The sequence below is a fragment of the Psittacula echo genome (assembly GCF_963264785.1).
Source record: "Psittacula echo genome assembly, chromosome: 2".
NCBI lineage: Eukaryota > Metazoa > Chordata > Aves > Psittaciformes > Psittacidae > Psittacula > Psittacula echo.
The window spans coordinates 31,673,988-31,686,562 of NC_137737.1; the positions used below are offsets into that span (position 1 = coordinate 31,673,988).

General features: G+C 33.9%; 1 protein-coding gene across 1 annotated transcript in view; it reads right to left on the reverse strand.

The window, feature by feature from the left end:
• Positions 1-3,750: 3,750 nt before the first annotated feature.
• The window catches only part of PHF14 (PHD finger protein 14), a gene marked incomplete at both ends in the record, with an annotated part of 67,859 nt that continues 59,034 nt past the window's right edge, over positions 3,751-12,575 (reverse strand). Inside the window, 2 exon segments of the mRNA XM_080639433.1 lie at positions 3,751-3,876; positions 4,040-4,090. Coding sequence (XP_080495559.1) covers positions 3,751-3,876; positions 4,040-4,090 — 177 coding nt within the window.

The following is a 12,575-nucleotide window of genomic DNA, read 5'->3' on the forward strand; positions in this document are numbered from 1 at the left end:
TCATTCAAAAGTCTTCCCTAGGGAGATTTTGACCTAGATTAGCCTGTGTACGCTTCTTTTGAAAAAAACTTTTTCTACATATTAATATAAAACGCACAATTAATCCACATTTTTTTCTTTTAACAAAATGGAATAGACAGTAATGCTGTGCTACAACCATTTCTTGTGTTCAGTCACTTACTCTGAAGTATGGGGCAAGATGAAGAGCTAGCTGAACTATTTCATATTTAGCCAGCTGAAATATGCTTCCTTACCCATGTTTCTACTAAATATGGTTAAGTTCTAGAGGGAGCTACAAGGGAGATATTTTTAAAGATTTATTAGTGACACATGCAAGACAGTAATAAAGCACTCAGGAAACCTATAAAATGTCTAAACTATACACAACTTTAAGATTCACAAAAAGAATGAAAACATCATTACCTAAATGTTTTCTAAACCAAACAGTAGAGATCACCTCTAAAAACAAATTTATCCTTCAAAACTATTTTCCGAGTTTATCAGAAAATTTATCTTTCACATCAAGCTTTAGAAACTCCTGTGTTTCAAAAGAGGTCTTCAATTTCAAGCAAATATTTTCAACATTTGATTACTCCTTAAGATATAGCAGTATGTTGTTATAGGTACCCTCTGGCTTTACAATACTTTAATTTGAAGCACACATTATGACTCCTTTCAATGAACACTTATCTCTTTAAAAAAAAAAAAAGTGCTGTGTCTCCATGCCTTAAATCAAACCTATCTGCATCAAACATAAAATATGAAAACCCCTCCATATTTTACTATTATTCCTCTCAAAACTCAATTACAGTTCATTTGAGTAAAAAGTTATTCAAAATCCACACCTGAATTACAGATACAGCTTCCTTACTGTCATTTAGAGTGCTACAGATCAGAATTTGCCTCATTTGAGTAAATTTTTTTCAATTAACTTTTCACTGGTCGTCTCATTTGTAAATCTTGACTGTACCACTCACTAATCTTGTAAAAGTTAAAAATTTCAAAAGTATAAAGTTCAATAAAACTTACACAGATGTATAGAAAGGAATTTATAAAGTAAATTAACTGTGAATTCTAAAAACAAATATAAAATTGAAAAGTACCACAAAAAGGATCACAAGACTCATACTTTCTTGTGGACAAAACCACAAAACCTAAACTTTCAGTTCTAGGCCATGCTACTCTGCTGAAACAGTCTATCTGTATAACCTGACATCAGTGACTAAAGAGTACTGCCTTGGCATGTCTATAATAAATACATATGGCAAATATTAGCAGGGAACATGCCAATATATTTTAGCAAAGCTAAACTTAAGATATTCTCAGTTTAACCATTTTTTGGGTACAAAACTGTAGTCACTAAGGCAAACTTCAGCCAACTAAGGAATCATCATCATTTATCAGAAGGTAATGCACTTTTTTAGGAACACTTTCAAATACTCTCACAAGGAATTATTTAAAGATTTAAAACCATATGAAAAACGGGTCCTGTAAACACACTGCACATAGAACAAATAATCCCTCAGCCATCCAGTCCTACACAGAAGCACCTAAAATGGAGTCTAAAAAAAGTGAATCTCCATTAGTCAAACAGTAATAACTGAACAATCTATGCTTTTATTCTAGATTCATTATTATACACTACACTTTTTAAATCATTGCTTAACTTCCTCTTATCTTTATTCAGTTAGTAACCCCAAAGTGAGAGCATCACATGCAGTTTAGAAAAACCTACAATTTTTAAAAGCAGATTGTCCAAGAGTCGTGTAACCAGCCCTGACAGAGGAAACACAGCAGAAAAAGCTAGAAGGCCCATGAAGATTATAAAAAAAAAAAACCCCAAACTAAAATAATTCAAATTTACTAAGTACTTTACCACCATTTTGCAATTATCAAAAATAAGCCTGCACAGCAGTGGTCAAATAACCTGAATAAAATTGCAGGTATTTATAGGAATTATCTGAAGAAAAGCAAGCTTTACATCAGGAATTTATTTTAAAAACTAATATGGAAAATAAGACAGATTTAAGAAAAAAAAAATAATCAGACAATTATGAAGAAAGGACTGGAACATAAGAATTTCCTCTCTCCTCCCATGCAGGATTACTATCCATTTCCAAGCCCAATTCTAAGGATGGTTTATAAGAGAAGTTATTGGATACTGGCATGTAGTATGCTTATTTTGAGCCCATCTAAATTGCTACTGAAATATTTTCATGTAGTAAACAAGACATACCACTAATTTTCTACCATATTTTTTAACTGCAACTTAAATATACAGTTATTCATGGCATTTTCTCATCTTACCCTTTATGTCTTCAAATGTGGTATTTAACACTTCTAGAAAAAGCTTGAAGAAGAAGAAAACTAACTGACTAGCTTTTTCACAGTAAAGCGCAGTCATGGTGTTCCCAGGATTCCTTCCCACAACAAAAAGGTCTTCCTGCATCTTTCATTTTTTGTGCACCATAGGGCTGAAGAAAGCCCTTTATCTTGTCATGGGCAGTTAAAAACTGCTGCTATCAGTTCTCATGAGTGTAACTGTATCAGCAATCACCCTAACATCCTGCCCCTACTTCAGAGTTTGGTACTGAGCAGGATCTAGGAGTACCTAGCAGGAGTAGGCTGTCTATGTATGAGAGTCATACAGTTACTGATGAGCTTGTACAGGCACTCTTGTCTCTAATTCGGAAATAAAAATACAATATGGCACACAACCCTTGACATTGTATCAACTTCCTCAGTAAATCACAGGCTGTAATTGATACTAAAATTAGCTGTTCTGAGTACAAGACATCTGTATCTGGGACACATCCTGATTCTAAGGCTATTGCTTGCATATATCATTGACTGACTTTGCTCATAACCCTCTTGAAAGAAATTAAAAGATGTATTTTGGAATCATCCCTCCAGTTAAAAACAACAGTTCCAACCTGAGCTAAAGAGGAGATCTTATCTAGACAAGTAGTCTAGCTGAAGCACACGGGACCTAACTATAACACTATTTTTATCTGAACTTATTATGAGATCATTTTAATGGAAACTCAGTAGATTCAATTGAAATCCACTTTCTGGCTGCTAAGCTTCATTATTCTTCTTTAAAGAATTGTGAGCAATTTCTACAGCTTCGCAAAGAGGCGACAATGCTAGCTATAATGTCAGAATCAGCAGAAGTTGCGATCAACAGTAGCTATTCAATGGCAGCTATTCTACACTTTAATTAGATTTCTGCACCTACTAAAAAACCTTTCAACAGATTTTTTTTCACTTCTGTTTCAGATAAGAAACATGATTATCAAACACTGCCATAATCTGCATGATTAATGGATGTGTATTAATACATTTTTAAAAACGTACATTCCTCATAATCCACATTTCAGCTCATAAAATTGTTAATGATGCTAATTTAATTATTTTTAGGATACTCCTGTAGCTTAAATGTCATTAAATTACTGGTTTATCTTTCTGACCTGCTCAGAAACATTGACAATTTACCCTGAAAAGAGAAAATTATTTCTCTTCTTTTAGAAAAACAGATTACCTTGGTTATTTACATCTTAATTCACAGTGTAAACGTGTTTGGCAGGTCAATAAGTGAATCAAGCTAATATTTTTAATGCAATGTTTCCCCTAAATAAGTTTTTGTTTGTTTTGGTTTTGTTTGTTTTTTAAGCACATCTTCTTTGTTATAATCACAATGACAAAGTGATGAAGATGGAACTTTAATTTCTTAAAGTCAGAGCATCAAACCTACCTGACTAGATTTTCATTGTCTCCAGTCCCTTTGCAGGTAGCACATTCAGTCCTTAAATCCTCTGACTTGGGTTTCTTTTGTAAAACAGACTGTCGTTGTCTTCTTTCTCTGGGAATCCGTTCCTGTGATATCAGAAAGCAAAAGAAAGGAAAGGGGGGGGGAAAGGAGGGAAGGAAAGCAAATATTTTCAATTATAGCACTGAAAATAACACTTCAGCCCAAAGTTTAATTTTTTTGTGAAACTGTTAAAAAAACAAACAAACAAACAAAACACTATATTCCAACCTCAGGTTTTTCTTCTTCAGGCACAAAGCTTCGTTTCCGTCCTCTAGTTCTCTGGAAGAAAAATACATTTAAAATTCAATATTAGATAGTAACATAATGGTTTTGCTATTTATCTATTATTCATAACAACAACAAAAACATACCATAGGAAATAATTTAAAGCATTAACTACTGAACCAGTGCAAGACAATTATAATAACTGATGTCAGAACAATAGCTTCAGATTCTGGTTATAAACCTACAGACCTAACTAAAAAGTAAATATAAATACATTTTTTGACCTAAGCATGTGAAGCCTTATTCTAAAGACTGCCATCAGGACTGCAAATCTCCTACCAACTTTGCACAGACTTCCCAACGCTAAAATTCATGATCTGAATACCGATATGAACAGTATATTACAGTAAATTCCTTGAGCACCCGAAGTGCTCTTTTTGTAAGCCAAGTGATCAGATAAAAAAAAAAAAGTAATCAAAATCTAAAAAAAAAAAAAAAAAAATCATTAAAACAGAAGCAGAAAATAATTCTTCTAGCTTTTCAGGAGTAAGCAAGAATTAAAGGTTTCAAACTGAAGCTCAGTGTAATGGGCATATGGCAGATGGTCATAAAGCTGTAACATATACTAACTTATGACTAGTATACAAATGATGGAATGCGTAATAAAAAAAGTGGAAATTATTTCAGTATTGCAGCAAAAGGTCTAAATATCAACAGTGAGGAGGAACAGAGGTTTCCATAGACTCTAACCGTAAACACCAAAGCTTTACAACCAGCTGTATGTTAATACACTCAACTCATATGAGTCCAGTTTCAGTCAAAATGCTTTTATCTCTCAAATAGCAGCATTATAACCTGCATGTTAAGTAACTGTCACAAGCTGAACAATATCAAACTCTCTCCTCCTTGTTTAACAAGGAAAGAAAATTAGAAGGGATGCAAAAGGAAATTAAAAACATCAGAGACTGTCCCACTAACCCACAATGTCTGACACATTGACACTAATAAAATAAATACATAATAAAATGAACTTTTAAGTGCTTGTTTTTCTGGAGGGAATCATCACATTAGAAAATCATTTGTCTTATGTTTAAAACAACACTGCCTACTTATGATGTCTTGAAACTTTTTTTGAAGCAGCTGGTGTTCATCGCAGAAAAAGTAAAAGCCAACTGATGGAAAAAAACTTCAGCGAGTTTAAAATCACAAGCAACCATAAATTCAATTGCAAAGAAGCTAGGAATATCATGTTTCTCCTGTTTGGGGTCCTCTTTGAAGGGGATTTATACTAGTTTCAAATTAAAACTGGTCTCTATTTTAAACTTTTTTAATTAAATATTTAAAATATATTTATTGTACATAACTGTATTTTAATATTTAAAGATAGTTACACTGTAAATAAACCCATCACTTCAACATATCTATACCTTTCTACCAATGCATATTTTGATCTGCACATGTGAACAGCATACTGTTTGGGAAGTTTTTTTTCTTTTTAGGTAAGAGTTAGCTCTGTAGTAGAAAGGACTGTAACAGAACAGAAAACAATATTCTACTTTGTGCCTCTTTTACCATTGAGATTTTCTTTCACATTTCCTTAAAGACAATTTATAAAAATCTGTAAAAGCTTATATTTAATACATCTCAATATTTACAATACATTCTATAATACAGTCATAATTGAGGCGTTCTACCTTCCACAATCCACATAGTACCTAAGTGTCCAGATCTGAACGAAATTATTTATTACAGGTAACTGAGTTTATCAGAGTAGTATTAGAGGTATTTGTGCAACATGGGCTACATAGAATCATAGAATAGTTAGGGCTGGAAAGGACCTTAAGATCATCTAGTTCTAACCCCCCTGCCATGGGCAGGGACACCTCACACTAAACCATGCCACCTAAGGTCTTGTCCAACCTGGCCTTGAACGCCGCCAGGGATGGAACATTCACAACCTCCCTGGGCAACCCATTCCAGTGCCTCACCACCCTTACAAGTAAAGAATTTCTTCCTTATATCCAATCTAAACTTCCCCTGCTTAAGTTTGAACCCGTTACCCCTTGTTCTGTCACTACAGTTCCTAATGAAGAGTCCATTCCCAGCATCCCTATAGCCCCTCTTCAGATACTGGAAGGCTGCTATGAGGTCTCCATGCAGCCTTCTCTTCTGCAGGCTGAACAGCCCCAACTTTCTCAGCCCATCTTCATACAGGAGGTGCTCCAGTCCCCTGATGACCCTCATGGCCCTCCTCTGGACTTGTTCCAACAGTTCCATGTCCTTTTTATGTTGAGGACACCAGAACTGTACACAATACTCCAACTCCAGCACATGTCAACTACATGTTACACAACCCAAGGTCACTGAATTTAAAACCAGACAAAAAAGGGTTTGATCAGACATCAGCACTGTTAACTGCCAATTCTACTACTTTCAATCTCTGGCATTAGTCCTAAGTACACTTACAAATTTTGACAATTTTAAGCCATATAGGCATTGCTGAATGCAGCTGCATAAAGACTAAAAAGAAGCAGATGTAAAGGTACACGCCAATGTAACCAGTGTTGTGGTCCTCATTGTCTCCATGCTTAAGCAAGAAGAGACAATAATGCATGCTTTGTACAATTAGAGTAATGCCATCTTGAAAACTGATATGCAATTTAGAAAAATAGGTAACACCAAATTTTTTTACCCAAAGTGTAAAAGAATACAAGCTAATAACTGCATTTTAAGAAGCAAAGAATCATAGTCTAACTTCAGCAAGTGGAAACACAAGATCCATAAATAATCTAGTCACCTTTGTCAAGAAAATGTTGCTTTTCATCTGTCCGCTATAAAAAGCGTGATGTATATGACAAGGAATATCACATTAAATTATACTTGCATTATGCTTCCATTAGATTTCTAAACTTTCAAACATACTTGAATCTGTTTGACAATCACTAGGAAACAAACATTAAAACCAGTATCTTTGACATACACGTTTGTAGTAAATCTTTTATGCTTTTAAAGTAACAAAATTTTACACTAATGTTTTTCCAAACCTATTGCCACACATATTTCTTCCAAAATATTGGCAATGCTAACTTCTTCACAGAATCATTACACTATTGCCAGCATTCACAATGGAAAATAACATCATAAAATTCACAACAAAATATTGAATATTCTCTGATTTTCAACAACAGACTTCCAGTAACTAAGCATATGTGACTTTACATACGTTCTCACTGAAGTTACCTTACAGGTTCACCAAAAAGAATCAGATAAGCCTGGACTACTTTTTCCGATATTTTTCATTGCTGTTTGCCTCACCATATTGTATTTGCTGTTTAAAATGCTTTGAATAATTTCTGTCATTAGTGGGCTCAGAATCAGATTATAGACATAAAATATTAGAGCTGAATGCACCTGCCATAAACAATTTAATATTTCTTATAAAAGAAAAGCTTAAATGAACAGTGTTATTGTGTATGTCCAATGATAATACTACAACTGAGATAAGCTTGCTCATATTCAGAACTTATTTAGAAAAAGAGATGTTAATCCAGTATAAGATGCATATAACTTGCGTATCAGCTTAGAGATTTAAAAGAATCAGGACATAAATGGCTAAAAACCAAAATACTGACATAAGAAATGAAAAATTAATGATGAAGCATAAATGATGCAATGTGATGTGGATCAAATGCATGAGTGATTAGGGGTGACATTTTTAGAATATATATGGACAAGAAATCAGTAGAGGTATGGGAATAACATGATTCCAATCCATGGAAGGAAGTAGCGTATTGAAGACACTTCAAAAAATCAGACCATTAAAAAAACCCAAAAAAAACCCAGCCCAAAATAGAATGAAAGATGTTGTTGGGAGAAGAAGACTGAAGTGGGAGTCTCTATTTTGGACATGTAAAAGTGAAAAGCAAATGCTTCAATTATCATATTCAAGTTATTTATAAGCAATTTGGTAACAACTGGACAACAATATAAAACATGTAAAATTAAAACTATTAGTTAATGCATTAACTATATGATTTTGAATACTCTCAGAAAAAGAAATTCCGTACATGAGAGAAATGAAAGACATTTGTAAGGGACAAACAAAGCCTGTGATGAATCCTACATTCTGAGAATAGGCTGGTTTTGCAAAACAGCAAGTAATTTTGTTTACAAAACAGTAAAGGAAACAAAGCAGCAAAACCAAGCCCCAAAGGAAACAGTCTGTTTGCCACGCTCATAGATGCAACAAGTCGACATATTAGTCTCCAAACATGAAAGCAGAATGGTGAACATAATAGAATAGGTGCCCACCTGACCCGAAACCACCATGGCTATCACCAAACCACATTGCTATGCCTCTGGAAGACACATGCTTTAAACCAGTACATCCAAAGGCAGGAAGAGAAGGCATTCCATTAGAGCAGTTTTGCTTTGTCAGCTGGAAGGAAAGGAAAACCAGCCATGATCCAGAACTCTTCAACAGATCAAAAGTGCAGAGGCAACTCCCAAGAGTCACAAGTATATGCTCCTGTTAAATACTAAGTGTTCACTGAAGTGCTCCTGGAGGATAAGAATTTATACTGTCACCTACTTCATTTCTTCTTGTACATGAAAAGATATACAGGAGTTACCAGTGTTACAAAGAAATGGAAAAGAATATGAAATACTAAAAGCATCTGAGGTCAGTGGCAATGGTTCAAGTCCACTTCACATAAAGTAAACTAGCATGGTTCTGGATGTGATCTGCTCAGTCATTATTCTGCAGAAAACCAGAGGTGATTTGTACACGGCAATTTCAAAAAGCTCTTTGAGAAAGTGAATTTGAGCCCCAGAGAGAACAATGATATTTAACAGAACCTAAGAGTTATTTAAAACAGCTTTAGTAATTCTGCCAATATTTCAAATATCAAAATAGAATGCACTGCTCCCGGTTTCTCCTTTCCTTAATGCATTTACTGGTTAATGTAATTTCTTTTAATTGTTTGCACATGCACGCAAAGGCAGCAAAGAGGCCCAGCACACCAGCCTATGCCATTTTGTTTGTGTGAATTCAGGGGTTTCACTATGTTAGTGTGTACTGCTTCTGCTAATAGACAGGAAAGATGATCCTTATCATGCTGGTGCTTCCATACCTCTTGGATGTCACAGAAACAATACCGTCATACATAAAGGGCCTTTCTTTTCTTCACTGAGTTTCTGATACCACTAATAATATGAGTACTATGAAATAAATATTACTCTACTTCATAAAGGTGAGCACAGGAAATTCAGTCAGTACTCCAAGTGCTCCTGGAGTTTGTGGGCACATGATGTTATTATGAAAGTGCATTTTCATCTGTGAATTTCATATAGTTAATTTAAAACTAGTCACAGATTTCATATTTAAACATTGATTAAATTATTAAGGACACACCTGACCCACAAAACTATTGGTACTATAATTTCACTGATGTATAAAAAGTCTGTATATGATGTTTTGTGTTGTAATTATTAGAGGGACAAATAGGAAGAATTTCAGATGCTTTGATTTTTGTAGACCTACAAATCTCAAATTTATTCTCTGAAATAAAACATATTTGCTTTTTGTTTCTGACTGACCAGAAGCTACACTGACTGCTCGAGAAAGGCACATAGTTACATATACAATGCTCAGTGAAGAGGACCAGTAGAAGATTGCAACCATGCTTTAATTCTGTTTCCCATCCAAATTCTTCAGGCATTTTCATTATCTTATGTCACCTTATAGTTAACACACTGATATTAATGATATACTTCCACAGTTTTACCTTTTATCAAACAATTGTTCACTGATATATATCACACATACAAGAAACTTTTTAACCCTCTCACTCTTGGAGGTTTTAACATATACTTGTTATTGAGAATCTAAAAACAAAAAAAAAAAAAAAAAGAAATCACTAAATATTAAAATGCTATGGAATCATTCAAATCATTCCAAAGAAAGAGGTCATGTCAAAGAGTCATTTAATTACTACATAAGATGTATGAAACATAATTTCTGATATGAAACATAAGCAGAGAACACTTTCAGGAAACAGAATTGGGAAAACTTCCACTGCTACCAAAAAGGTGACCTAATGAAATCACTGTGCTAACTATTAAAAGCATGCATAAAGCAAACTATAGATTTTCAAAAAATCACATTGAAACTGCACAGATAACATGATTTCTTTCCTCTGTTAAACACAAACTATGACCATTTTTCAAAGATAGTAATTTTTAATCCATGATGTCACCCAATCCTTATTAAGAGTTCAATGTTCCAAGAATCCTTTGCCAATGGAAAGTTACAATCAAGCCAGTTGCAGAAAAATCCCTTTGATTCCCTTTGCTTTATTAAAAGGCAGGTAAAAATATTCTATCAGCCACACCACGCAAGCATAAAATTATTTTAAATGACGGTAAGGACAACAACATAGACAGCAGATGGCACACTCGCTCAATACAGATCAAAGTGAATACCTTAAATGGTACATATCAATACTATTCAAAATACCTTTGAAATAATCATTTAATTTTCTGGAAAACTGACAGCAATAAAAAGAGAGCTGACAAACAAAAAGAAACAGCAGTAAATCAAAACACGATTATAAAGAGAAACAAGTCTACCACAAAGCTTAATTACACAGAATTGCAGTTTTCCCCTATTTTTTTTTTTGGTTCCCATTCTCTTGAATACTTTTATTTTCTAGAAAAGTAAAAATTTTGCAACATTCCTGCCGTCATGGCATACTACCACTGAATCTGGCAATTAACTTGAAACTACTGTTTCTAAGACTTCTAAGCATATAACAGAATTCAAGAACTAGCAGGATCTAGCTTTTTTACTACTAATTTACTCCAAAGCATGCACATTTGGAGAACGGAGACAGAAGCAGAAGGGCAAAAAGGTCAGAAAAAGTCAGTCTGCAGATGTGGCTAAAGTAAGTGATGCTCTTGTGGAAAACTGGACCTAACGCACTATTTGCATAAGAGACAGACACACTAGTTAACTTATGTATTGACATTTATGCCATCAGAATACTATTTGTAATATGCCCATCTCTTCATGCCTTTGCTACATTAAAAAGAAGTGACCTTTCACCTATGGGTTTTCCTCCACTTTCTTAAAAAACAAATCAAACAAACAAAATGATCCACAAACAAACAAAAAGAAATCCAACAAAATGCAAAGCTCTGATATACTTCATCTGCTTCAAGCATTGTGGAAGAGCTGTATGAATTTATCTTTCTTCCCTGCTTTCTAAATTTGACCTCAAGCCAAGAGTCCTATACTGTCATGCATCCGTGTATTTGGCAAGATGATTTAGTTTTTAAGTCTGTATTGACACATTATAGACTCAGTTAAGCTTTTACATTCAGTGATGAAGTAAAAAAATAAGTATTTTACGATGTTCTTTATAATGATAACATTACATTTCAGAAAGCTGTGTAACTCCTGATTGATTTTTAATAGAGCATTCATGCTCAGCTGACAGCAATTTCTTTAAAGTTGAATAAGTCAAACACCCCACCATCAGATCATTGATTTGAAAGGTCTTTCAGGCACTTATTTAGAATTCCTATTTAAATGAGTTCACCAATCATTGACAACGTTAACTAAAATGATGACTGATAAATATATATAAAGTGCTTTAAAATTACTTATGTTTTTATGAAGCACTGATACTTATATTCAAATTGGAATTGCTGTTTTGTTTTCCTTCTGCATCCATCTTTTATTCAAAACTTGTATCTATGACATCACATAATTAAGTTACACAATAGATGCCTGGAAACCACTTCAGTGGAAATGCTTCAGTTAAATACAAGATAACAATCCTGTTTATCTTTTAATGCGCTTGGTAAGAAAAAAAAATAAAATACATCACTCCCTTTGCTATCTTTTCCTATTTGAAACAAAAGCAAGAAACGATCATCTATTCTAAATAACAGTATTTATTTGTAAAACAAAAGCAGTATACACAACCACTCCCTGCGTTAAGAACAGTTTGTAGGTGCTTTGTCAGTATTTTTATCACTATTTTTTAAAAACTAATCTACTTAGACTACAGCCCCTCAGGCACAGAACTGTTTTCTTCCACGTTCCGAAGAATGAACAGCATAGTGTTGGCTAATAATTCCTTTCCCTGAACACAGACGTTTTACTGCTAAACAGAAAAATCACTGTTTATTTGGATTTTATACAATGCAATTATAGAAAAAAACCTCAGGTTTTCAGGTTTTAGATAATGAAAATAAGTATGATATCAAAACATCAGAAGGTTTTATTTAAATCCCTCAACACACTATTCAGTTCCCAAAATGCCTTTACAAAAAAGCCTTTTTCACCCTTACAACACAAGGTAGAAACTTCCTACTCAGTAAAAAGGAACCAGAAATGGAATTTCCAGACAAAAGAAAACATAGCATATTAAGAGTACCAGCATGTGACAGCATTTGTTGGAAGATGGAATATTCAAACAACACCGACACTACTTTAATTCAACAGATATAACAGAATTACAGGAGAAAGCAT